General features: G+C 35.9%; 1 protein-coding gene across 3 annotated transcripts in view; it reads left to right on the top strand.

Moving 5' to 3' along the window:
• Positions 1-27,594, top strand: part of LOC106667827 — a 206,052-nt gene that overhangs the window by 113,966 nt on the left and 64,492 nt on the right. The window contains exon 1 of one of the 3 annotated variants that reach the window (XM_024227732.1): positions 18,544-18,637. The exons of the other annotated variants lie outside the window; for them this stretch is intronic. Within the exon in view, the coding sequence (XP_024083500.1) occupies positions 18,559-18,637 (79 nt within the window). The 5' untranslated portion in view covers positions 18,544-18,558. Of the gene's footprint in view, positions 1-18,543; positions 18,638-27,594 lie in introns of those variants that run through there. 3 annotated transcript variants of the gene reach the window in all.

The following is a 27,594-nucleotide window of genomic DNA, read 5'->3' as shown; positions in this document are numbered from 1 at the left end:
CCCTGTCGTATAAAACAATACTCAGGTATTGATACAGCAAATATTATTTTCTGTGCAATTTATATGACATAATATAAAATATTATTATACTTTAAAAAGAGTAGACACTTATACCAGAGTTCTTGCCAGTGGGAGGCCCTAGAAGCCGAGAAAAATAATTAAATTTGCCGGGACTTGCTTTATAAACATACCTACCTGTTCCTTACATACCATAACCAGCCGGCCGCTGCTTCAGAGTGAGGTGCGGCATCGAATTCTCTGAAGCAGGCGTCCCACAAGGGAGCATTCTTGGCCCCATTCTTTATACCATTTACACTGCTGACCTACTGTAGCTCGTAATGCCTAGCCCACTTAATGTGGAACTGCGGTGACAATGCATCCATTGTACAGTGTGGCCAAGGCGGGGGTGCAAAGTGAAAAGGTCACATCCCTTTCTCAATCCTGGTCCTTCGGCGTACTTCCTTGAGATTTCTCCCAACCCTTGGATGCAACGGGAGTATCCAGGCACAACACAATGGTGTTGCCTTGGGAGCAACCTCTCTAAGCACAAGCTGGATTCGTGTCGACCTCCGTAGGCAGAGGACGGCGGGTGCTTTATCAGAGGCGCACGATGGTTAGGGTACCAGATCCTGTCTGCATAGACGGGGGAGGGTGCATAATCATCTGAACTACGGGGTAGAAGATAATGTTCCAAGTCCAACCCAGCTACATGGGAATGGACACGTAGTGGCTTAGTGGTGATGCTCCTGGCGAGAAGTGTGAACCTGTTGCTCAGGAGTACCGTTCGCGGTTTCCTTCCGAGGGCAGTGTTCCTCTAGGGGGTGATTAGAAATTCCACTTTCCGGAAGGAGGAGCCCCAATACTCTGGGCGGTAGAGTCGCCTTCTCTATCTAGGGAGCCAGCGGGACGACCCAGGCTGATGCATTTCAGCCATCTGAGGTTACCCATTGCCGTGCGGGCTTAATGCAGCCCAATCCTCTCGGAATGGACAAGCGGAGAGTGAGGCTGTAACACCCATTCAGTCGTGACTGGAGGTGCGTCATCTCTCATCTTGAGAATCAAATCGTCCGGTAGGGCCGAAAAGGCTAGGTTCGGATGTTAAAGATTCTCATGTCCTTTTAAGGCTTCTGAGTAAATAGGGAAGCCCCTATACCATCATCACCACTTAAGCGGAAGATACCAACTTTTGTCATCTAACTCGTATCCTAACCAGGTTATGTCCAACATCCAAGAACACCTTGAACTTATCGAAGATTGGTGAAAAAGCTACAAGATTGCATAAAGAAAAATACACTCAGTGTACGTCTTGTACATCACCCTCCATTCTACATCAAAAATAAAGATACCGACATCCATTCAAGCCAAATAGTTAGTACTATACCTAAACAGCGGAATGACGTGGAACCCCACACAAGACTTAAGAGAAAACAATTTAACAGAAAACTTGTACAGCTATGAATACTTCTAGGACTGAAATGCATCTTGACCGTCAATTTTACAAGACTTTACTGCGACCAATTTAGAGATATGGAACTTGAATGGAGGTACTGCCAAGCCATCTAACATCCATCGTATCCAAAAAAGATCAAATCAGCAAAAAACTACTAAACCATTTTATTTTATATATGCGATTCTAATTTGTTAGGCACGTTTATGACCATACAAGCGGTTTTTAGGGTTCTAAAACCCAGTTGAATTTCCTTTAAGTCAGAAGAGTTGTTTCAAAATCATCACCATTTTTCTGTTCGGAGTCTGGCAGATGGGAAATTTAAGAAAAAGAAATATTTTTGTTTTTACTAGAAAAATGTATTCAGGATTCCGTAGCGTGCAGAAAACTAATATCAACACTCTTTCCAGCTTTAAAAAAAATGTTTTTAAAAGTTAATATTAACCTACGACGCTACCTGCTACGTTCATTTCAACACGTCGTTGTTATTTTTAAGTTTTTTGGGATCATTTGAACAGGAAAAATTTGGAAGATTTTGTGCTGTTTACGTACGTTAATTATGTAATTAAAGAAGACTGTGTCCAACGAAAGTCTGGACGCAAAACGGCCCCCCTTCTTAAGTTAAAAAGTTATCCTGAATAGGAAAAACGATAAAATTATTATTTATTTTATGCTGTTCATGTAGTTTATTGAGTTCTAAATTCCTGTTAAATTTCCTGTAAATCAGTGGAATTGTTGCAAAGTTATCACCATTTTTGTGTTTTTTGGAAAAAAAATCAGACAACGTGGGCCACAAGTTAAAAAAAAATATTTTCCGAAAAATTTGTATTCAGGTATTTTTAGGATGCAGAAAACATATATCAACTTTGTTTCTTGTTAAAAAATAAATAATTAAAAAAATAAAATTTACCAACTACGTGCAGCTGCTACGTTTCCTTGGTCACGTCGCTGTTATTTTTAATTTTTCGAGATCGCATAAATAGGCAACAAGATGTCGAAGAGATTGTGCTGTCTACTTACATTAATAGGTTAATTAAAGAAGAATTTGTTAGCCTATCCACAAAACCACACCCCCCCCAGGTTCAAAAGTTATCCAGAGTAGAATAAGCGATAAAATTGTTATTTAATTTATGACATTCATGTACTTTATTGGGTTCTAAAATCCTGCCAGATTTCCTGTAAATCAGTTTTCTTTCAAAATCATCGCCATTTTTGTGATTTTCGACAAAAATCGGAACCATTGGGAAGGTGTGAAATTTGAGAAAAAGAAATATTTTTGATATTACCAAAAAATTATATTCATGGCTTATTTAGGGTGCAGAAAGTTAATATCAACTCTGTTTGTAACTAAAAAAAATAATTTTAAAAAACAATTAAAATTAACATGCGTCGTTTCCTTCTACGTTCATTTCAACATGCTATTTTTAAATTTTTTGGGATTATATAAACAGGAAGCATTATGAAGAGATTGTGCTGTTCAAATTGATAAGTAAATTATAGAAGATTTTGTGTCCAATTATAGTTTGGCCACAAATCCACAACTGCCCCCTCTTAAATTAAAAAGTTACCCTGAGTAGGAAACTATAAAATTATTATGTATTTTATGATGTTCATGTACTTTATTGGGTTCTAAACTCCTGTCAAATTTCCTGTACATCAGTGTTGTTTCAAATTTATTACCATTTTTGTGTTTTTAGGAAAAAAATCAGACTTGGAAGGTTCATAATTTGAGTTTAAAAAAATATGTTTGATTTTACCAAAAAATTCTTATATATAAGTATTCAGGTCTTTTTTAGGATGCAAAAATCAGATCTCAACTTTATTTCTTGTCAAAAAATAAAAAATTTAAAAAACTAAAATTAACCGATTTTGCTACGTTTGCTTATTTTTTTATTTTATTGTTCAAGATTTTGTAAATAGAAAATACGATATTGAAGAGAATCCTGTTTAATTTCATAAATATGTTAATTAATTAAGAATTTGTGCCGAAAGAAAGCCGAAACAAAACCACCAATTCCAGGTTGTTGTTCCAAAACTTGTAACTTTTTACTTTGTTGGCACAATCGTCCGGTCGTTCATAAATTCCACATTTCAACGTTGCAACTGGCCCTTACTCAATTAATCACTCCCGAGGACCTAGGACTTACCGGTGAATAAGAACACGTCGGAAATTTATTATGAGGCCGTGGATATTTCATACTCCTATTATTAAATTCCAATACCACCCCGGACGCAAATGGCATCCGACCCGGTCATAATTGCTATTTCGTACCGAAAATCCAACGGCATTTAACATTCTTCACGATTATTGCCACCTGGGGCTGCCTGAGAAAGGAAACGATAATTGTGAATAATATTCTGATATTATTCGTCAATTATGATCTATGAATGCATTAAAACGAAATATGTTCTTGTTGTTCCTTTCGTATCCTGAGTCTGCACAAATATGCTGGATAGTTAACTAACCACATGGCTGACAGATTGGTTCATAGGTCATTAAGAGGCCATGTGTCAGCCGAATATTTCCATTTCTTATTCTTTTTAGAGCAGTTTACTCTAGTCTGCATTCGCGAAATAAAGATTTCAATGCTTGGACACTCAGATAAATCACTCTTCATTTGTCCATTTTTCTTTCTATAAAAATCAAAATTTGAAAAATAAACCTACTGAGTCGTCAGGTGACAAAACTGCAAAAAATAAGTTAATAGAGGTCGACTAGAAAGAACATTGCAATTAATCTCCGTTTTATGATTTTCATAAGTGATACAATTAAAGTTTTGTTAAACCATAACCACTTCTTCCCGGTCAGCGTTATCATCTCTTCTACAGAGACCTGCTATCCAGAAAAAGTTGATATTTGTATTGCGATGTGCATGATTTCTGAAGGTGTAGAAGATTGAATCAATGGGTGAAAAGTGTAATTTTTAATACTGACATGCATGATCGGTTATAAAACGTTTAGGTATTTACTGACTAAAATAATTAAACAGTAAAATACCTAATCAATGAGGAGAGGATGAAAATGTATTTGTTCTTTCCGAGCACAAAAGCTCCACCAATTTCAAAGAACTCTTGTTTACATAATGCAGATGGAGTCTTTTCCATAATTAATGCATACTTTTGCATACTTGCAAGGCATATTTTTAGTTTTGCTGTTAGCCAAGGAAAGAGGAACATGGGGCCGATTTTTTAATCAAGGTTGCAAGGGGATTCAGTCTATCTCTTGATTGTGCGACTCGGATAGAAAATCAGATTCCTTTTATTGATAGGATCTGCCAATTAGGGAAAACTTCAAAAAGTGTATGAGGGGTTGTGAGTGCCTTTGCAAAGAAATGCTGGTCATAAAAGTTAAAAATTAGTTATTATTTATTATTATATAGGTTATTCAGAAATCGTGAGATGCGGTCTGGTGTGATGTAGGTTTCAGAAAAACATTTTCTTTATCGTGTCAACGTTTCGATCTTTATTGAGATCATCTTCAGGACTCAAAGTGTTTGTCTTCTGTGTAATTGTGCCATTCTTGCGTATGGTGTGGCATTCTCAACAAGACACACAAGAATGGCACAATTACACAGAAGACAAACACTTTCAGTCCTGAAGATGATCTCAATAAAGATCGAAACGTTAGAACGATAAAGAAATTGTTTTTCTGAAACTTACATCACACCAAACCGCATCTCACGATTTCTGAATAAAATTCATAAGTATAGAGAGTTCTTAACGTTTCGTTATTATTATTTATTACTCCATTTACGTTTTCGTAGTCAATTGGCCGAGTTACTTCTTTCATTCTTTCTAAGGTACTGGTTGAGATAAAATACTTTTTTAAAGTATGCTCCCCGTGGCCACTTCATAAGTCGCTGAGAATCCAATCCGATTACACGACATTTGAAAATGGCAAAAAGATGGAAAGTTCGAACGGTTGTAGGCACTAGCTTTTTCATTTCAACCAAAACCTTACAAAAAAAGATTAATTAATTGAAAGAAGTAATTTGATCAATAGAACACTAAATATAATGAATAAATAAGACGTTTCATCCATCGTTAAATAGCGGTATCCAATCAGCGGGTTCAAGGAAAAATCTTTGATCAAATTGATGTGGATATTACGGCTTCGGTTCAGGAGCCACTTCTTACACCATTTCCTGTTCGGTTTTTTTGCTTTTAATATATAAACAAACAGCAGCGTAGCACAAGAGCTCGTCATCCATTTTGAGAAGGTAATTCACTAGATGACGTTCGGAGCGACCGGCAGTGGAGCGGTCGTAAATGCCCTCATATTTCAGACACTTCAAATGGAGCTGTACGGCTTGGCGCGGTTCCATTTGGAGTGATCGTGAATGGCCACCTTAAGAAGTCGGCGCGTTAACAAGTAAGTGCTTCAAAGTTGAATAGCGGGTGAAACGTGTGGGCTTGGTTGACTTTCGTGGTCCGATAATAAGCACACCACCCTAATTTTCCATTAGCATATTAACTTATGCCGGACGATCTTGTTGAGGTTAAGCAATCCGGATTGTACAATTGGGCAGGTTATTCGGTTCTGCGTAACTGAAAAGGATAAGGTTTCACAATGAATTTAAGCCGGATAGGAAGTAGTACGTTATAGGGGCTCGATGGTTGGGCTCCGGCATCAGGACATCAGAAGAATGGAACGTTAACATGATGGGAGCCAGGGAAGAACATACTGAAAGATTCCATCAAGACATAAAAACGATGGAGCAAAAGTATCAAAGAAGATTCAAGTGCATAATAACAACATTTATTGCAATTTTATACTATCTTAATAAACTGCATCAGTTCATCTCATACACCCCGAATTGTATTAAAATAAATTATTCTCATTGTTAAAATTTTGTATTACGTTAATTTCTAACTAGTGTAAATAAGGTATAATAAAGCATGAATGATTTGAAAAATAAAAGCTTTATTTTCTTGTTTACCTCTTCACCTCCAAGGGCTTTTGTAATTTATACAATTTCTTTGTGTTTCAGGTAAGGATTTCCTGTAATTTGCCATCACGACTTTATCGTCTGAAGCTTAAGGTAAACGCGGCTTGCAGGAATGCCCCACTAATTACGGTTAATCCGTTAATCGATTTTCTCGACCCTGGAGCTCATTCCGGTGGGTGTCAGCGTACTGAATGCGTCAGATAAACAGTTTCCGCCGGCTTAAAGGATAATCCGAAGAAGAAAACCACCTTTCAAGCATTACATTATAGGTTTTCAGGGTACAGTTTGCCTCTATTTCGAAAATATATTACGTTGAAATAGTTCCGAACTTAATTTAAAAATAATTTATGCTAATTAAACAAAGAAATTTTTGTCTATTCGTCATCACTAAAATGTCAAAATTAACAAAAAATAGGCTTATTGTGCACAAAGATAAAGTGAAGAAGTGTGGACTGCTGACAGGCGTCTAACATGCAGACAAACGCAGTAAGACTAGGTAGAATCAGGATGATTGGAAATCTAAGAAAAAAGCTTACATTCCATATATTTAATTAGTTTTATTTCAGATGAATATGGTATGTACAATGTAGTTTCAACTATGTTAATAATACAAATGAATAATAATTATTCAGAAATCGTGAGATGCGGTCTGGTGTGATGTAGGTTTCAGAAAAACATTTTCTTTGACGTGCCAACGTTTCGATCTTTATTGAGATCATCTTCAGGGCTCAAAGTATTTGTCTTCTGTGTAATTGTGCCATTCTTGCCCCTTTTTTGGGCACTCTCAACACGACCCGCACAAACCCCAAATTTTTTGGGCACAAACCCCAGTATATTTATTTTTATGATTATATACATTTATTGTTATTTTTTTTGTAACACATTGAAATCATAAAAACAAAAGGTGTAATCTTCTCGAGGGCGGTATATTTTCAATATCCTAAACCAAATTAATAATTCATTACTGGAGTTGCCCTCATATGGATATATTATGTTTTAATTATGAAAAACGTTAAGGTATTGGATAAAGAATGGAAGGAAATAGAGGTGTGGGTGAGATTGATAGATAGTTAGAGATAGAGATAGAGCGATAAGGAGATAGATAAACTGAGAGGGGGTGAGAGAGAGAGAGAGTGAGGGAGAGAGAGAGAGAGAGAGCGAGAGAAAGACAGAGAGAGGGAGAAAGAGATGGTGAGGGAAAGAGATAGAATGAGAGGGATAGAGTGAGAGCATGGCGGAGATAGGGAGAGAGAGAAAGAGAGAAGGAGAAAGAGATGGTGAGGGAAAGAGATAGAAGGAGAGGGATAGAGTGAGTGTATGGGGGAGAGGGAGAGAGAGAGAGAGAGGGAAAAGGATAGAAGGAGAGGGATAGAGTGAGTGTATGGGGGAGAGGGAGAGAGAGAGAGAAAGAGAGAGGGGGAGAAAGAGATGGTGAGGGAAAAGGATAGAAGGAGAGGGATAGAGTGAGTGTATGAGGGAAAGAGAGAGGGGGATAAACAGATGGTGAGGGAAAGAGGTAGAAGGAGAGGACTAGAGTGAGGGTATGGGGGAGAGAGGGAGAGGGAGAGAGAGAGGGAGAGGGAGAGGGGAGAAAGAGATGGTGAGGGAAAGGGATAGAAGGAGAAGGATAGAGTGAGTGTACGGGGGAGAGGGAGAGAGAGAGAGAGAGAAAGAGAGTGGGGGATAAAGAGATGGTGAGGGAAGAGGATAGAAGGAGAGGGATAGAGTGAGTGTATGGGGGAAAGAGAGAGGGGGATAAAGAGATGGTGAGGGAAAGAGATAGAAGGAGATGGATAGAGTGAGTGTATGGGGGAAAGTGGGAGAAAGAGAGAAAGGGGGAGAAAGAGATGGTGAGGGAAAGGGATAGAAGTAGAGGGATAGAGTGAGTATAGGGGATAGAGAAAGAGAGAGAGACTGAGAGAGAGTGGGGGTGAGAGAGTGAGGAAGACTCATTGTATACGCGCGATTGACCAACGTCTCGAGGTACCTACATCCTAGTACAACTTCAGTTGAACGCGCGATTTTCAAGCGATGACGGAAAAGACGGATTTTTTTATATCGAGCATACCAGTTACAACCATCACTAGTGACGCCAGCTCATCATGAACTTACACGTTTTTCACATGTGAATAGTTCAGAGGTTGTTTCACCGTCGAGCAGTGCAGCATCGCAGCATGATTCGAAAGTTTTGGATCTTTTTTAATCCTTAATATTCACTCTCTTAAATGCGTTTTTGATATTTCCTACAATCTTATTCTACTATGTCAACCTTTTCTATTTTGTACCATTATTTGTAAAAAAGAAGAAAAAATTAAATAAATACACTTACCTCAACGTTACGAGTTTTTCTTCTGCCGAGATAGATTCCCTCATACATTGAAATGATGATGAAATATCGCATTTTATCAAGTCCAACAAATTGTCAAAAGAGTTAACTGACATCGTAAAATAATTGAGAAATTTTGGCCCATATTCACGCAACATACTGTGTGTGAATTTATCTCTCAAAATAGGATGAATCCAATACTGCCTTTGTCTTTGCCTTCTTAACTTATAACGACGGTAGAGATACCATAAACAAATCATTTCTTCGACTTCCATTATGAGACTGCAACAAAAACGCGAGTTCAACCGTCACAATGTGTACGCTGCAAGAGCCTATTAACGCCCGAACAATCGTGCGATTCAACGCCTTGTGTCTACTAGGCCAAAGGGCAGGCGATGACCTCAGATGTTTGTCCAAACCTCCCACTTTATATAATATATTAGATTAATAGACTTAGAGAAAAATTGATAGGGGGTTCGAGAGATACAGTGAAGTAGAGGTTGTATGATAGTTATTGTGGTAGAGATAATTAATTAGTAAGAGAAACAGTCAGAAGGTGGAGCGCGATAAAAGGGAAAAAGCGCGAGGGCAGTGAGTGCGCGCGCGCACGCGTGTGAGTGAAATATATAACGTAACTTATGTTAAATTATTTCTTCCATAGTGACGTGAACTGTCTGGGCCAGTTAACCTAATGGGTCGTCATTGATTTACCATTTGTAGTAATTGTTCTATTTTCCCATTTGATTCTTGATCGGGGATATTGTAAACTCTGACCTTTTAGCGTAATGAGAATTCGCCGGCGATGACCTGCCAGGCAGGGTCATTGAAGCTTTTGCTTGTGTTGACGGTTTTATTCAGTATTTATTTTGTCCACTTAAGACAATTAGCTTTTTCTGCCCTGTTTGCATTCGGGTATTTGTCTGCCAACGTTTGCCGTTTGCTTGTGACAATGCAACTAAAGAAGAGAAAGTGTTAGAAGCAAAAGTGGGATAATAAAACCATAGTGCCGATTTATTGAAAATACACTCATACAAAAACAAAATAGGCCGAAGACAAGCACATACTCATCATAACTTTCCATTATTACTAACTTACATACTAACTTAAGCCGGATGATGTTTTTAAGGTTATGTAATCCGGATTGTACAATTTGGCAGGTTTATTTGTTTCTGTGAAACTGAAAAGAATCGGGTTTCACAATGAATTTAAGCTGGGCTTCACCTTTTCCTCGGTGGCTTTACGCCCGCCTTTCACTTGATGTCAATTAGTTTTTTTATTGTTCTCCCATGTTTCCATTTCCTTAGATCAAAAACGTCAGGAACACATAAAAAAAGAACAATAGAATTACAAAACGATATCTCGCATTTTCCGTGTGCTATATATGTGGTATTTTCCCTTTTCTTTTACCATTAGCTGAATCGATAATGACCACCAATATCTATTTAACAAGGTAAAAACGTGTGTATTTAGCACATTTTAACAGGTTTATAAATTGAAACAAAGCCATCGATTTTGAATAGCATCGGATGGATACAAGGAATGTCCACGAAGGAGAAAAATGAAGAACAAGGTGAAAGTTTCCATCTAGGCATTAAACGGAGCAAAGGTATCAAAGAATATGCAACCTTAATGTGAAGGAAGACAGTGAAGCACACGATGAAATGAAGGACATGAAAACGATGGAGCAAAGATACCAAAGAAGGTGTAACGTTAACATAAATACCGTGAAGAATATGAAAATTTTCAACAAGACATCAAACCGAGAGAGCGTGGCCATCCAAGAAGAAACGTTAACAAAACCAATATATTTTCATGTTAATTGAATCACATAGCTGCAAAACTAAAAGGACAATAGGCCACATTTCCAGTACTATAAACGATTGCTTAAGGTCACTGTTTTTCTCAAATAGAAGGATGATCACAATTTTAATTCTGCTTAAATAAGAGCTTAGCTTTTTTTTATCAGTCCAGCAAACATCTATCTACTGTTTACTATATTTTTACATTTCCAGGTTATCATAGTCGTATGTTTTAAAAGCAGCATATAGACCAGACCAATGCCAGATCTCTAAAGAATGTTTTCCAGTCGTAATGAAAAAAATTGAGAGAGGGAGAGAGAGAGAGAGAGAGACAGAGAGAGAGAGAGAGAGAGTGAGAGTGAGAGAGAGTGAGAGAGAGACAGAAAGAAAGAAAGAGAGAAAGAGAGAGAAAGAGAAAGAGAGAGAAAGAAAGAAAGAAAGAAAGAGAAAGAGCGAGAGAGAGAGGTGACAACACTTTCTTCTGGGACTAGAATCCCCAAGAATAAAAAAGGTCGCAAGATTTTTTTTTTACAAATCTGGCATTTTGTTTTTGCTACATGTAATGGAATAGTTAAAACATATAAAATAGATAGAGAGAGCGTGAGAGAGAAAGAGCGATAGAGAGAGATAGAGAGAAAGCGAGAGAGAGAGAGAGAGAGAGAGAGAGAGAGAGAGGGAGAGAGAGAAAGAGAGAAAGAGAAAAACGAAACGAGAGAAAGATAGATAGATAGAGAGAGATAGATAGATAGATAGATAGATAGATAGAGAGAGAGAGAGAGAGAGAGAGAGAGAGAGAGAGAGAGAAAGATTCTGGGACTAGAATCCCCTAAGAATAAAAAAGGTCGCAACATTTTTTTTTTACAAATCTGGCATTTTGTTTTTTCTACATGTAATGGAATAGTTAAAACATATAAAAGAGATAGAGAGAGCGAGAGAGACAGAGAAAGAGAAAGAAAGAAAAAGGGAGAGAAAGAGCGATAGAGAGAGAGAGAGAAAGAGAATGAACGAAAAGAGAGAGAGTGAGAGAGAGAGAGAGAGGAGTGAAAATACTTTATTCTGGGACTAGAATCCCCTAAGAATAAAAAAAGGTCACAAAATTTTTTTTACAAACCTGGCACTTGAATTAATGAAGGTTTGACGTTAACATAATCGTACTAAATGTACTAAATCGCATAATACTAAATATAAAACATAGAAATAATAGTAGCAGTAATAATAAGTGAGGAAATACCAAATAATAGTATTAGTAATAATTACAATTAATTAAGGTTTTTAGTTGAGATAAAAAAGTCAATGGCACGAGCGGGATTCGAACCCACGATCTTCGGCTTGATACGCCGCTGCTCTACCACTTGAGCAATCATGACCTCGATCCACTCGGACACCAACTTCCCATCTCAACCCCACCTTTTGAATTTCCCCTCCTTTTTGCCATTTTTCATTAGTAATAATAGGGAATTAGTAATAATATATAGTTAACAAATAGTAGTGAAATAATAAACGATAATATAACAAATAATAAAATAATAAGAAATAAAACTGCCTTTAACAAACCAATAGATAAGCAATCTCGGACAGAGTATTCCCTGTAAAGTCTAGACTAAACTTACTGCAAATCTGCTGCAGCAAAACCGGTCAAAACTCAGGATCATTGGAGATTTCTTAACTGAGCCGACATAATAGGAACTTAAAAATATTGGGAACTAATAAAACTCTCAATCACTTTAGAGGCAGATAAGTACCAACACATGCTGAAGAATCAGCTCGCTTACGAGTTAAAGAATTTAGGAGTCGTATCGGTATAAAAATGGACGATGGAATTGCGTAAAAATTGATACAACTAAAAATTAGGTCTGTAGGGCGTATAAACTTACTAGTATTTAAAATCATTGCTTGATAAATAATATAAAATAAAAACGTTCGTAGCGGATCAGGAATCAGGAAATATGAGAAATTATCCGACAATCGACGGGAAAAAGTAAGAGCCTGTATAAAAAGGACTATTTCATACTTTTGCCTCATATTCTACGTTACGATAAAATTGATTATTATTAAGCAAAGATGTACATCGGCTTAAAAACCTATACTCTCGAGCAAAAAAAACAAAAAGGGCCTAAACGACGAAAAACCTGAAATATTAACGAATCGTAAATGGACCGTAAAAGGGATGGTCTAAATATAATATCGGCATTCAGTCCACCGTATCCGGCGAAAGCTTTACTGCCTGGCAAAGGTACAAAGAGAATTGTTTGAGACTAGAATTGACGTAGTAGCATTTCCCTTTGGGGGGATGAGAGGGACAGAGGCTCGGGACAGCGTTCAGCAACAAGCAAATAGCAATGTGCAACACGTCTCGAGCATCACTCGTAAAACAAAGAAACAGTCGTGATGGTCGTAAAAGTTAAATGAAGTTCAGATGTATTTCGATAAAACAGGCAGTTTGTAAATTTCAATGGTACTTTTTGTAGATTCAGATAATACTATCTGACGTTCTTTTCTTACCTCCTCAGTGTAAATATTCAACACAATTCCGCATTTTTTAATATAATCTGTTTTCCTTATTTTATTTATTTAGAAATCGTGAGATGCGGTCTGGTGTGATATAGGCTTCAGAAAAACATTTTCTTTATCGTGCCAACGTTTCGATCTTTATTGAGATCATCTTCAGGGCCTGGGATTTACAAACATTGTTTACATATTACAATTACATTTTGGATGTGGAAAAGTGAATTTATACAATGCTTATTTTATTACTAAAAAACTTCTAACAGAACGTAAAACATCATAAACTTTTTTCAATACATAAATATTTATGGTACGAGACAATCATCGATAAAATAAGATTGATACTGAAAAACCATAGTGATTATGTGATATTGTGGATTTACAGGCCACCTGACGGCCATAAATGACAATACCTTCATAAAATTTCAATCTCCTTCTGGGAAAATATATATTACACTTTGAGATAAAATAAATTCAAAAGGAAATGCGTAATGGTGTGATAAGATGGCATAAAAGATATTTATGAAAAGTACGACAGTTGAAAATTCTACAATAGTAATTGAATTGTCAACAAAGCCATAATTTTTAAATTATGTTATATTGAGTCAAGAAAAGGCCAAATGGACTACGCGTATTTTTCCAATTTGTGCTTATTCAAAAATTCGGTTACTAAAAAGACCACTGACCAATTTGTTTGTAAAATGTCTGTTGATGCTAAACCCCTAAAGCTCTATAGTTAAGAGTCAAAACCATCGAGAATAGAAGAACCTGGCTGATATAAACAAACTAGTAATTGGTCTATGCGTTTTCTATCCAATTTGTCCATTTCAATGCTCTGTCGATAAAACATCCACATAGCAATCATCGTTTGAGAATTTTTGATAAACCGTTAAAGATATCGCAATGCCAAAACAAACATCCGAAAAGCAAAAAAATAAGTGACAAGACGGACCAGAATGATCAGAGTTGAGCCTGGCAACCGTGCCATCTTGTGCGGTTGTATATTCATTTCTATTTAAGTATTTTATTTTAAGTAATTTGTCCTTTTTAAAACACTGTGTATAAAAGATCCGAGGATCAATCAATTTCACAACGCTCCAAACAGAGGAACAGACGAAACCAGCAACAATAACCGGACCGGAAGGGCAAGAGACAAACGAGCAAATGGACTACGCTTTCTTCCTTGTGCTTTATTATGTTCTGTTAACTAAAAAGTCCACAGACCAAACATTTTTAGAAGCTAAGTATCCCAATGAAAGTAAACGTCTAAAAAGAAAAGCGTGAGAACAGACTAACTAGGATAAACAGAGTCATATCTGGCAGACCTCTTGCCGTGAATCTTCATCTTATATTTTTTGTCTAAAATATCTGAAAGAATGATAAAAGACGTTGTAATTATTGGTCTTTTATTTATTATTGGTATTTTATTTATTAGTATTTTTTATTTAGATTTTATTTTATTTTTTAGTATTATTAGTTTATTGGTATTTTATTTAGTTATTTTATTTATTATTTTATTTATTATTGGTCTTTTTTTATTTGTCTATTTTAAAGCCCTGTCAATAAAAAAAAGTCGCCCTGTATGATCAGAGTCAAATCTGGCAGACCTCTTGCCATCTTCAGTGCAGTGAATCTTCATCTTGTAGTTTTTGTCTAAAATATCTGCAAGAACGATAAAAGACTTTCTAGTTATTGGTCTATGCGTTTTCTCTTCTATTTGTCCATTTTAAAGCCCTGTCGTTAAAAAAGTCGTCCTGTATGATCAGAGTTAAATCTGGCAGACCTCTTGTCATCTTCAGTGCAGTGAATCTTCATCTTGTATTTTTTGTCTAAAATACCTGCAAGAATGATAAAAGACGTTGTAATTATTGGCCTGTGCGTTTTCTCTTCAATTAGTCTATTTTAAAGCCCTGTAAATAAAAAACAAAGTCGCCCTGTATGATCAGAGTTAAATCTGGCAGACCTCTTGCCATCTTCAGTGCAGTGAATCTTCATCTTGTAGTTTTTGTCTAAAATATCTGCAAGAATGATAAAAGACGTTGTAATTATTGGTCTGTGCGTTTTCTTTTTTATTTGTCTATTTTAAAGCCCTGTCAATAAAAAAAAGTCGCCCTGTATGATCAGAGTCAAATCTGGCAGATCTCTTGTCATCTTCAGTGCAGTGAATCTTCATCTTGTATTTTTTTGTCTAAAATATCTGCAAAAATGATAAAAGACGTTCAAGTTATTGGTCTGTGCGTTTTCTCTTCTAATTGTCCATTTTAAAGCCCTGTCAATAAAAAAAGTCGCCCTGTGTGATCAGGGTCAAATCTGGCAGACCTCTTGTCATCTTCAGTGCAGTGAATCTTCATCTTGTATTTTTTGTCTAAAATATCTGAAAGAATGATAAAAGACGTTGTAATTATTGGTCTGTCCGTTTTCTTTTTTATTTGTCTATTTTAAAGCCCTGTCAATAAAAAAAAAGTCGCCCTGTATGATCAGAGTCAAATCTGGCAGACCTTTTGCCATCTTCAGTGCAGTGAATCTCCATCTTGTATTTTCTGTCTAAAATATCTGCAAGAATGATAAAAGACGTTGTAATTATTGGTCTGTGCGTTTTCTCTTCAATTTGTCCATTTTAAAGCCCTGTCGTTAAAAAAATCGTCCTGTATGATCAGAGTTAAATCTGGCAGACCTCTTGTCATCTTCAGTGCAGTGAATCTTCATCTTGTATTTTTTGTCTAAAATACCTGCAAGAATGATAAAAGACTTTGTAATTATTGGTCTGTGCGTTTTCTCTTCAATTTGTCCATTTTAAAGCCCTGTCGTTAAAAAAAAGTCGCCCAGTATGATCAGAGTCAAACCCAGAAAAAAAATCCGCAGGTCAATCAACAATTGACTATTTTCGATATACTAATAAAGATTCGCCCACTACGAAAATCAGTCAGAAAGGAAAAACAATCGAGAACAGGCGGACCAGATTGGCTGAAGATGAGTTAGCTATCGTGCTATGCGTTATACCTGTAATTTGTCCTTTATAAAGCTCTGTGGATAAAATATGCGTAGACCAATTATTTCACAATTTTCGATATACTGCTATAGATGGTGAAAGGCAGAAACAGATAAAACCGAAGAGAACTGGAGTATCAGGATGACTAAAGACACTTTAGCAATTGATCTTTGTGTTTTCCCTTCGTTTTGTCCATTTTAAAGCTCTGTCGATAAAAAATCGACAGACCAACCATTGTTCATAAGTTTCAATAAATGTGTGGTGATTAGTGACCGTTAATCGATAATTATTCAGAAATCGTTAGATGCGGTCTGGTGTGATGTAGGTTTCAGAAAATCATTTTCTTTATCGTGCCAACGTTTCGATCTTTATTGAGATCATCTTCAGGGCTCAAAGTGTTTGTCTTCTGTGTAATTTAAGTAAGATGATCTCAATAAAGATCGAAACGTTGGCACGATAAAGAAAATGTTTTTATGAAACCTATATCACACCTGACCGCCTCTAACGATTTCTGAATAATTAGTTTCAATAAAGTTCTATGTCCAAAATATCATAGATCACACATTATTTAAAAATTTTCGCTAATTGCTGAAGATGTCACAATACTACGAAAACGTCTGAAAAATAACCCCAGCCAGAACAGACGGACCGGAATGATCAGAATCGAATCTAGCAGACCTTTCGTCATCTACAGTGCGTTGTCTCTTTTGTATGATATTGTAGTTTTTGTAAGATATCCGCAGACTAATGATGTGAGTTAGAGAGGAAAATATTGAAAATTATCGGACAAATGAAACCAGCCATAACAGACAGACCTATACACAAAATATTCTACTTTACTTGTAATTATAAAACATTAACAATATAAATATTTAGAGATCGTGAGATGCGGTGTGATGTAGGGTTAGAAAAACATTTTCTTTATCGTGCCAACGTTTCGATTGATATGATATCAATATAGATCGAAGGAAAATGTTTTTCTAAACCTACATTACTCCGCATCTTACGATCTCTAAATATTGACCCTTAAGTACTACAATATACGTCTGTGATTTTTTTTATATGAAAGTTCAGTTATATCTTGTGTCCAACCAAATCCGCGGGCTGAAAGAAATCCATTATCAACGGCAAATTCAATTGTTGAATGTCAACTCGTGGAAAGGAAGACGTATGAACTAGAATGTCTGAAAAAGACGTTTTCCCAACCCAGAAAGGGGTGGCACCATTGATTGAAAGGGCATTCGAATTCTGCCAACTTTCCCAATCTTCTACGGGGCACAATTTTGTTTATTTGTGAACTGCAAAAGGGAAATATGCAAAGAAATGAGAAATGTTTAGAATTTAACTGAAAGACCGTTTCCGCTTAACGGGATGAAAGAGGGGAAAAAGTGTGACTTAAAGTAGTTAGAGGAATACACCCGAAGTTGGGACTTTTGCAGAATATTTACACAATAAATCTACATAATAAAATTTTATAATAGTATCATGGTTCATTTACATTTATATATATAATTTTATAAAAAAGAATATTGAAATCGTAAAGACATGCTTTTCCACTTCATCTCACGATTCTATGTTCGTTTTTTTAAACGAGAAGCTCAGCTTTTTACTCCGACAAGGTATAATTTTAGAACCGGCGGTAAATAAGTATATAATAAAAATCGATTATCGCAATTAAGAGTTTAATGACCCAAGTTTGCCAAGGCGGAAAACTTTTCTTCCATTTTCTATATGCGGAACCTATAGCTGTTTCTGTATCATGTTTGTTATGAATGATAATGTTACACTTCGGCGTTTATCTTCCATACAATGCACTTCATTTATTTTCATTTATCTTAAAATTTCAATGACTTCTATAGGGGAAAAGATTGTTTTTAAATGAAAGTCTGGCAACAGAAGGAGCTTTATATTAAAAAAATTAATCTTAGTGTTAGTTTTGTAACTAGTGGAGCGTTAAAATAGGACTTGCATACAAACTCAGTTTGCCATGGTTGTACTGGGGAGCTTGGAACAACTATGCCCGGAACGACAGGGACACGCCCAACTTTCAACAGGGACTCGCATGAGTTACGATCCGGCGGTCCCGCGCCGGTTAACGGCTGTTAAGTCCACTTGTTAAGTCTCGCAGTTTCTAGTTGGTATCGTGTCGAAAACTCATTATCACAATACTGGGCCGTAATTGAAATTAAAATTCGGAAAAAGGCCAAAAAACGAACTGATGTCTCTTTTTATCTCGTCTTGTACTTGATGACAAAATGCCAAGTTCGGCTGGTTAGCCTAAAATATATGAGTGAGGGAATTCAAGTATATAAAATTAGCTAATAAAAACGCTATAAAAATTCAACTTTCGAAATGTTGCAGACAAGACAAAAATTTTAAAAAACCTATTTTACCAGTGCCTATCCAGAAATGTCACTTATCGCCCGGAAGCCTTCAGAATATTGATACTTAATATGCTTCTATCACGTTTAACAATGCTTAAGTTGATAAATATTCGTAAAAGTAACATCAAAATTATTCAGTCGGTTTTATTTTAATTTAATATGATATTCTTCTATTTCAGCGTGAAAAATTGGGCAAGTAGCTTCCAGATTAGGCATAGACCCGGACATGATTCTCAGCGTAAGAATGGGATTTTCTAATCATAAATCAAAGAAAAAAATACCTTTCACAGTTTATCAAACATACAGTTTGTCAAATATAATGCAATAATCATTAACTAGTTGTACTCCTTTTCAGTTTAAATAACTATGTACAGATTTTATCCTAAACAACACTTATTTAATAATTAATAAAATATAATTACAATCCACAAACAACTTATCACAGTACGGCAAATGTAGATGCTCTCAATTAAGCACGGTACTAAAGTAAATAACCCCACTTTCTGGAATCAGTGTTGCCCTCAGTGTTACCTAAAATTGTGATGGAGGGAAAAACAGTGACCATTGTTATACTCCCCTTCCCCTGGAAAAAGGTAAAAGTTAAAATTTATTCTTTTTAGAATTTTTTTTGTCCTAAACAATATTTATTTATAATTAATAAGTTATACAATAATTATTTTTTTAATTCATTCTATAAACTATTTGATACACTACGGCAAATTTAGCCACTCTCAATTAAGCACGTACGAAATTAATTGACCTCTCTTCCTGGAATCAGAGTTGCCCACAGTATTACCGAAAATGTTAATTTCCACCATGGTAGAAGTTTATTGTGGATGAAATTTGCTCAAATTTGCGAGTATTTTTTTTCCTTAAAAAAACGTAATAATTACTCCCCTTTCGTAAAACTATTTAATACACTACTGCAAATTTAGACGCTCTCAATTAAGCACGCACTAACGTAAATGACTCCACTTCCTGGAATCAGTGTTGCCCCCAGTGTTACCTAAAATTGGGATAGAGGGAAAAACAATGACCATTGTTTTACACCCCTTCCACTGGAAAAAGGTAAAAGTTAAAAAAAAATTTTTTTAGAAATTTTTTTGTGCTAAATATATTTATTTATAATTAATAAGTTATACAATAATTATTTTTTTAATTCATTCCATAAACTATTTGATACACTGCGGCAAATTTAGCCACTCTCAATTAAGCACGTACGAAATTAATTGACCTCACTTCCTGGAATCAGAGTTGCCCACAGTGTTACCGAAAGTGTTAATTTCCACCATGGTAGAAGTTTATTGTGGATGAAATTTGCTCAAATTTGCGAGTATAAGTGGACAGCTAGCTTCTACCTTAGTCAAACACAAGGTCAAAAAAGCCTCAGAACTTGTTCAAAAACTTCCTGGTTTTGATTTGACGTTTTTGATAACCAGTATTACCGTATTTGACCTTTATTGCCTCGCAGGGGTAAAACCGATTTAGGGTGAAATCGTCTTAAAAACAGTCTCATCCCGATTTAAGCCGGCGTCTGTCATATTGGGGGAGAAAATATCTCTGAGGAAGGTCGGATCCTTTCCCGTTTCTAAGACGGGAGTCGATTTCCTGTCCGGTCCGACCCCATGGCTCGATATAATTTAAAAATCGGCCCATGGCGGATGCCAATCTCGAGCCAATATGACATCTGCTTCCGATTCGAGAGAGTGATGAAAAATCTGAACGATTCACTATAATAAACGCTTTAATATCGACACGGATGGCACAGCGGTTCAAAGGTAAACGACAAAACCATGCTCATATATAGCTGTATCATTTATAATTAAGAAATAGTTCTATTTTTATGATCAGCTATCGATAAATTACGTCTAAAACTTTAAGTTTTTAAAACACCAACTCAAAATGGCACTATTCTCTGTAATAATTTGACTCTGATTTACAATCTCAATGGGCACAGTACATTTGGCAGTTAGAAATTAAGTTAAATTTTTTCAGTTCAGCTTTTCATACGGTATGATGACTTGTTCTTAAATTTTTTTAACTATCACTTCTGCTCGTTACACTGGGTGCATAGCTGTTTTAAGTAATATCTGTACAGTGTGGACTCCTTTTAGACGAAGAGAAGGTTTTGATGGTTATTAGTGGTAAGCACTAACTAAAGTAAATGACTCCACTTCCTGGAATCAGTGTTGCCCTCAGTGTTACCTAAAATTGGAATGGAGAGAAAAACAGTGACAATTATTTTACACCCCTTCGCCTGGAAAATTTATTATTTTTAGATTTTTTTTTGTCCTAAACAATATTTATTTATAATCAATAAGTTATACAATAATTATTTTTTTAATCCATTCCATAAACTATTTAATAACTACGGAAAATTTAGACGCTCTCAATTAAGCACTTACTAAAGTAAATGATTCCTCTTCCTGGAATCAGTGTTGCCCTCAGTGTTACCTAAAATTGGGATGGAGGGAAGAGTGACCAGTGTTATACTCCCCTTCCGCTGGAAAAGGTAAAAGTTAAAATTTATTATTTTTAAAAAGTTTTTTTGTCCTAAACGATATTTATTTATAATCAATAAGTTATACAATAATTATTTTTTTAAATTCATTCCATAAACTATTTAATACACTACGGCAAATTTAGACGCTCTCAATTAACCACTTACTAAAGTCAATGATTCCTCTTCCTGGAATCAGTGTTGCTCTCAGTGTTACCCAAAATTGGGATGGAGGGAAAAACAGTGACCATTGTTATACTCCCCTTCCCCTGGAAAAAGGTAAAAGCTAAAATTTATTATTTTTATAATTTTTTTTGTCCTAAACAATATTTATTTATAATCAATAAGTTATACAATAATAATTTTTTAAATTCATTCCATAAACTATTTAATACACTACGGCAAATTTAGACGCTCTCAATTAAGCACGGTACTAAAGTAAATAACCCCGCTTCTTGGAATCAGTGTTGCCCTCAGTGTTACCTAAAATTGGGATGACAGGGTTTTACACCCCTTCCCCTGGAAAAAGGTAAAAGTTACAATTTTTTTTTTAGAAAATTTTTTGACCTAAACAATATTTATTTATAATTAATAAGTTATTACGAGGCGATATTAATATTCGGTTAACTTGGAGAAATGGTAGTTTTCCGTAAAGAGTGTAGGATTGTAGGATTGGGTCGAGAGTTGGTGGAGGTTGTTGTTCAGAGTTCCTCACTAAAGATGGCGGGAAGACGAAACGTGTTGGAGTGAAAGTGTCAATCGGTATAACTAGCCATATTGATTTTATCCCTTCTGTATACTTAACTGGGTTTAATCCTAACTTTAAGTATCGGGATTTTGTCTTACCTCGTTTGGCAGACCAACCATGCGAGAATAGGTAGATTAAAATTGAAGGTTAGGTACGCCATTTATGCATTAGAAAGAGTCAGGTCCCTCCATAACCTTTTCGTCTGTTTTAATTTTCGAGAATTTGGGGTTGAGTATTACATTTTATTAGAGACGCACAGTACCCGTTACTACCCCTCATTTAGGGCAACAACTTGTTCCATCAGTCTAAGTTAATCTATTGTATGAATGAAAACGAACAAAACCAATCTTGATAGTAATATATAAATTTTTGAATGTTTTGGTAGTAAAGGTCGACTGATTCCTTTTAGAATGAAGATAAATGATTCATTTTTTTTAAAGAAATAGTTTAAAGTATTGTATTTGCATAGGCCTACCGTCGAAGCACGGCCTTTTTCGCACTCGGCCGGGAAGGAAAAAATCTCAAAATTAGAATTACAGATGCTTTTAGCTGTGGACCGGGGAATTTGGTTAAGTGCACTCGCCCGGCTCATTTTGTGAGACAACTAAACCGTGGAATAATGCAAAAGAAACTTATACTACTTCAATTGCCGTTTGGTTTACAAAAGACAATCAGAAGGATTAGGAAAAGTGTAAAATTTTGGGTTGAACTTCAAAAAACGTTATTACCAAAGTGACGATATGAAAACTTAGTCTTTATTTAATTGAAATAGTTTGTTTAACAGATTTCATGATGTAGTCAACATGCATTGCTCAAAAATATCAATTTTGGTTAATTGAAGTCCTAAACAAATTGAAAGTCCATTTGCTAATTATATCGATTACTTTGTTATTTAATCAGTTAGAGAATACTTCCATCCATTCGAGCGATATCCCACGCGGATCTTTGCACGCCAGTCACGATTGAAATGTTTTTCAAGAACTAAGCACAAAAGTTTACCTTTTTTCACTTTGAAGATTCAAAATTGTCTGATCGAGTCCAGGAAGATTTCAATTAAGTTGATAATTGCGATTAATTCTGAAATTCATTTTTGTCGATATAAACAAAATTGGCAAATGTAGAAAGTTTTTTTGTTATTACATTTATTTGATATTTACAACTACAAATATTGTATTAAGTAAATACGTTCATATATGTTGAATTTATCATTTGTTGCCCGGTGGCTACACTCCTTCACCCTGATATCTTGTTCAGTCTTCACTCAATGAGAAGCTCTCGCCACTTTCGCTTTAATTGCCTTGGAGGATTTTCAGATAGGGTTGGACGTGATAAATGTCGTACTGATAGATTACTGTGTGTGTGTTCACTGATTGATGAAATTTTTTATAACTGGTTTTGATGAGCTTGTACAAACGGGGTGAGTAGGTAATGTACTTTGAAAAAAAAAAGATTTATAATTTGACGGAGAATTTTAGATTGGATTGATTGGAGACGTTGCGAATTGGAATTCTTGGTTGAGCCCACACTTCACAACCGTACGCCCAGAGAGGTCTAATTTATCTTTTTAATAATTTATAACGTCGGTTTGTTTGCTGTGTTTCCAGTCTGTCCATGAAGTCAGTCGTTTATTCATGAAAAGTTCAAGATAACGCACAAGGTCATGGTAGGCAATGGGATTTTATTTATATTCACTACAGGACATATACAGGTAAAATTTATCTGTACGCTTTTCGTTAGATTTATCTTCATTCTCCACTTTATGAACCGTACTGTTAATTCATTCAGGTGTTGTATGTTAATTGATGGGTCCGAATTACGTGTAAGAATCGCCGTTATGTTAAATGTTAACATGTGCAGGAATATCTGCAGTGTATATTGAAAATAGAAATGAGCCAAGTACGCTTCCCTGAGGAACACCTGCCCTAATGCGTATATAAGGTGACAATTCACTTCCCTGACGGTCTTTGCAATATAGGTCCGTCAGATAAGATCTCAGTACAAGATAGTACGTATGAGGGAGGATGATGTTCAGTTTCCAAAGCCCGAGACTTGATCGAAGGCCTGTTCTAAATAAAGAAAGACAGCGAAGCAATGCTGTTTTTGTTCGACAGAAGAGGCTATACGATGTAATTGTTGAATTGTCGAGTGAAATGTGGGCAATCCAAATTGATGATCTCGAATAATATTAGAATTTACAATTATTGGCAATAATCGTCGGAGAAGTAGTTTTTCTAGTATTTTGGCAAGGATAGAAAGGAGACTAATGGGTCGGTAGGAACTTGGAAAACCAGAAAGTTTATTCGGCTTATGAATCATTTTAATCATAGAGAACTTCCATGCAAAGAAATTACAATTAATTAAGGTTTATAGTTGAGATGAAAAAAAGTTAATGGCACGAGAGGGATTCGAACCCACCTTCGGCTAGATACGCCGCTGCTCTACCACCTGGCTCCCTCTCGTGCCATTAACTTGTTTTCATCTCAACTAAAAACCTTAATTAATTGTAATGTATTAATTGGTCAAGCGGAACACGAAGTTAGTGAATTTAATTAATTAACTGAAGTACACTTCACTAAAGCTCTCCGTCGCCATGTCAATTGTCGTCAAGAATCCAAACCGATTACACGACATTTGAAAAATGGCAAAAGGAGGGAAAACTCATAAGGTAGGGTTGAGATGGGGAGTTTGGATTTGCATCGGGTAGCGTCGCATGGCGTATCATCGGGTAAGTGTGTTTCTGGCTTTAAGGAATCTTAAGATCCCTATGCAAGTCTTTATTCCTTATGTACCAAGGTGCATTGACCATGTTACGTAAGATTTTATTCTGGAGTGTTTGCATGATTTTGATATTGCTGTGTTTGGTACAACCCCATAGTTGAATACCATGTGTCCACATAGGCTTTATGACTTGTTTATATAATAATATTTTATTTTGTTTAGCAAAGTTGGAGCCACGTCTTATCAACCAGTATGGTTGTCTATACCTTAAACCTATTTCTCTCCGTTTTTTCTTCACGTGTTCTTTCCATCTCAGCTTGGCATCTAAGGTCATTCACAGATATTTAGCTGTATCGCTGTATGGTATAGTACTTCCATCGATTGTGAGCGACGGAAAATGGTCCATTTTTTTGTTTGTAAATATTAGATGAACTGATTAAGACAACAGTTTATTGCTTCAGAATTCGAATGAGACTGAATAAAACATTTTAAATTCCGTAAAAAGTAAACACTGAAAAATTCTTTATCTTTATTTTCGATTAAGGATTAAGTCTGGGGGTCCGCGGTAGCCGAGTGGTTAGCGTGAGCGACTCTCGGCTCGTAGACCCCGCTGTCGTGGGTTCAATTCCCGCCGTCGCCTCTGGCCGTTTTTTCACGATACCCTTCCCCCCAAAACGAATACGTATAACATTATTGTCTGGCATTGGCTAATATGCAGAGTACATAAAGCCATTAAAAAAAAAAGTTTATCGATTAATGTTCTTACATCTAATTGATATTTCCAATTTAAAACATAGCATAAACAAATATTTATTGATAAAAACAAGGAGGCAAATTAAAGGCAGAATTTTATTTTATCGAGAAAAAAAATAAATTGGGTGGAATGTTTGGCCTATCAGTGCATTTTAGGTCTATGAAAGTTGCCAAATCGATTATTGCGATGAAGGATGTTCTTACCGTAGTGATTTTTGTACATATTCAATTTGATGTTTAGACATTTGACTACTTAATAGTTATTTTTGTAAAAGCTGTAAAAGGATATGTGGTCACGAGCCATTTGCTAAGCATAACTATTTAAATTGTATCTCTGCTCTTTAACCCGCGCAGGTGTCCTGCTTGTAGAGAAAGGTTGCTCAGTGTGTCTCATCTTGTCGAAGAGTGCCGTGCCTTGGCCCCCTACAGGGAGCGAGTAGGCATGAACCTTGACATAAAAACGGTACTCGGGCGAGGAAGTCAAATGTTGGATCCCCTATTCCGCTTTTTAAGAGAAACGGGGGTGTTTCCTCACTTGTAAATGGTGTATAAAACGTGAATATCTGTGTAAATAAGTGTATCTGTGTTGTGTTTTATTGTGTCGTGTATTTATTTATAAGTAATTTATTTATTTGTTTGTTGTAAGTGTTCTTTTAGACGGTAGGGCTGTTGGCGGAATATTGAGTACCCCATCGGCCACAACAGTGTAGTGAGAGGGGGCTGAAATGACTTTATTGTAGGAAGCCCCCGGAAAAAAAAAATCTCTGCTCTTTTAACCTTATTGAATATTTGGTCCAAATTTTTTTCCAACACTTAACCAAAGAAACAGCACAATTGGCTCAATTTCTCCTTACGACCGAAAATAGATTATTGGCCTAATTCGGCGATTATCGGAGAGCTTAAATTGAATAGTTGGCTTAATTAACTTCCGCGACTCTTGAAAACCGCAAGTTGGTAATTGGTTTAATTTCCCCTCCCCCTTGGTACTTAACGACCGAAATAAATAAATTCTAAAATTCCGCTCGTTATTGAAACGTTTCTTCGTTATAAAAACACCCGTACCGTACCATTTTAATTCGTGAACTATAAATTAACGCCATGAGAGTGAGATCGCGTCGAGCATCCGAGGGGACCGAGATCATTTAAGTTTTAATAACATCCTCAAGGAAGTTGCCTTCTGGGATGGCCCTATTAATTACTGCCGTGTAATTAAATCCATCTCTCGACTGAAGGGAACCATCAACTGCAATGGGATGTAAAAGATAGAAAAGTCAGATAATTCAGACTGGGGTTGTCGCTCTTTGAAGAGAAAAAAATATATCTTTGCCTTTAAAGTACAACGAAGTATTACTTCCAGTACGCTGCCCTAATGCTTTCATTTGGTTTGAAAACTTCGTTTTTTTCCCGGCGTTTTATTTTTTTAATGAAACAATTTGGACAATTGGTTTATTTATAGTTTATTTATTAGCCTCTGTATTATGAAGGAATTAATAAAGTTTTTATTTAATTTTCTACCACCATGGTATTTTCATCATAGAAGTATTTTTCTAAAAGCTTTTCCAGCTTAAGTTTTTGTTTTGGAGCTAGTCACCCATGACATGACGCTCCATTGGTTGAACTCAAAACGGCCAGTTTCACAATCTCAAACCTTTTCCATTCCACGGCTATGGTTAAAAAAAAATAAAAAACTGTTTTCATTACTTTATCGTTAAAGCATGCCATTAGAAAACATTGCAGGAGGGTATAACAATAGACATAACTTAAGAAGAATCGCAGCAAGATACTAACCCGTTATTCCGTTCTTATAGCGACAAAATTCCAGGCGTTAAAATTTTTAAAAAAGTTTTCCTGGCATCTAGGGGACCGTATCATAATATTTTTCCACCCAATCAAAGTTGTAACGCGTTTTATAACAGTTTTTGGCACATTTCTAGAATTTTTACATAAGCTTAAAGGTTCCCGGATCTCACTATCTCTAAATAATCATGGGTTTAAATTGAGCAGCGTATGTATTAACATTGTTAACTGTGAAAATGTAAAAAGGGGTTTAAGTAAACTTAAATATTTTGATTATCTATCTAGAGGGTCTGTAGACTATTAAAAAAATTATCTATCTACATATTTCTCAACCTTCTCACCACCCTCACCATCTTTTTCACTCCTTTTTTCTCTATGTAGATCTCTTTTTCTTTCTCTATGTAAATCTCCTTTTTTTATTTATTTATCCAACAGTTTTACTGACGATTTTCCTCCTCTTTCTCTCTCTTTCCGGCTTTTTTTCTCTCACTTTTTTCTTGTTTTCTATTTCGCTCTCAAGCTCTCTAAATCTCCTGGGTATTTTTCTTTTTGATCTCTCCTTTCAGATGTCTATTATTCTCTGTATCTTTCTGTCTATCCAAATGTCATAGTGTTTACCTTCTTGTTTTTCTCTTTCTCCCTCTCGCTCTCTTTTTCTCTCTCACTGTATTTCCTTTTC

The sequence above is a fragment of the Cimex lectularius genome, unplaced genomic scaffold, assembly GCF_000648675.2.
Source record: "Cimex lectularius strain Harlan isolate CLEC.00 unplaced genomic scaffold, Clec_2.1 scaffold95, whole genome shotgun sequence".
Lineage (NCBI taxonomy): Eukaryota > Metazoa > Arthropoda > Insecta > Hemiptera > Cimicidae > Cimex > Cimex lectularius.
This window is presented reverse-complemented; position numbering and strand designations above follow the sequence as displayed.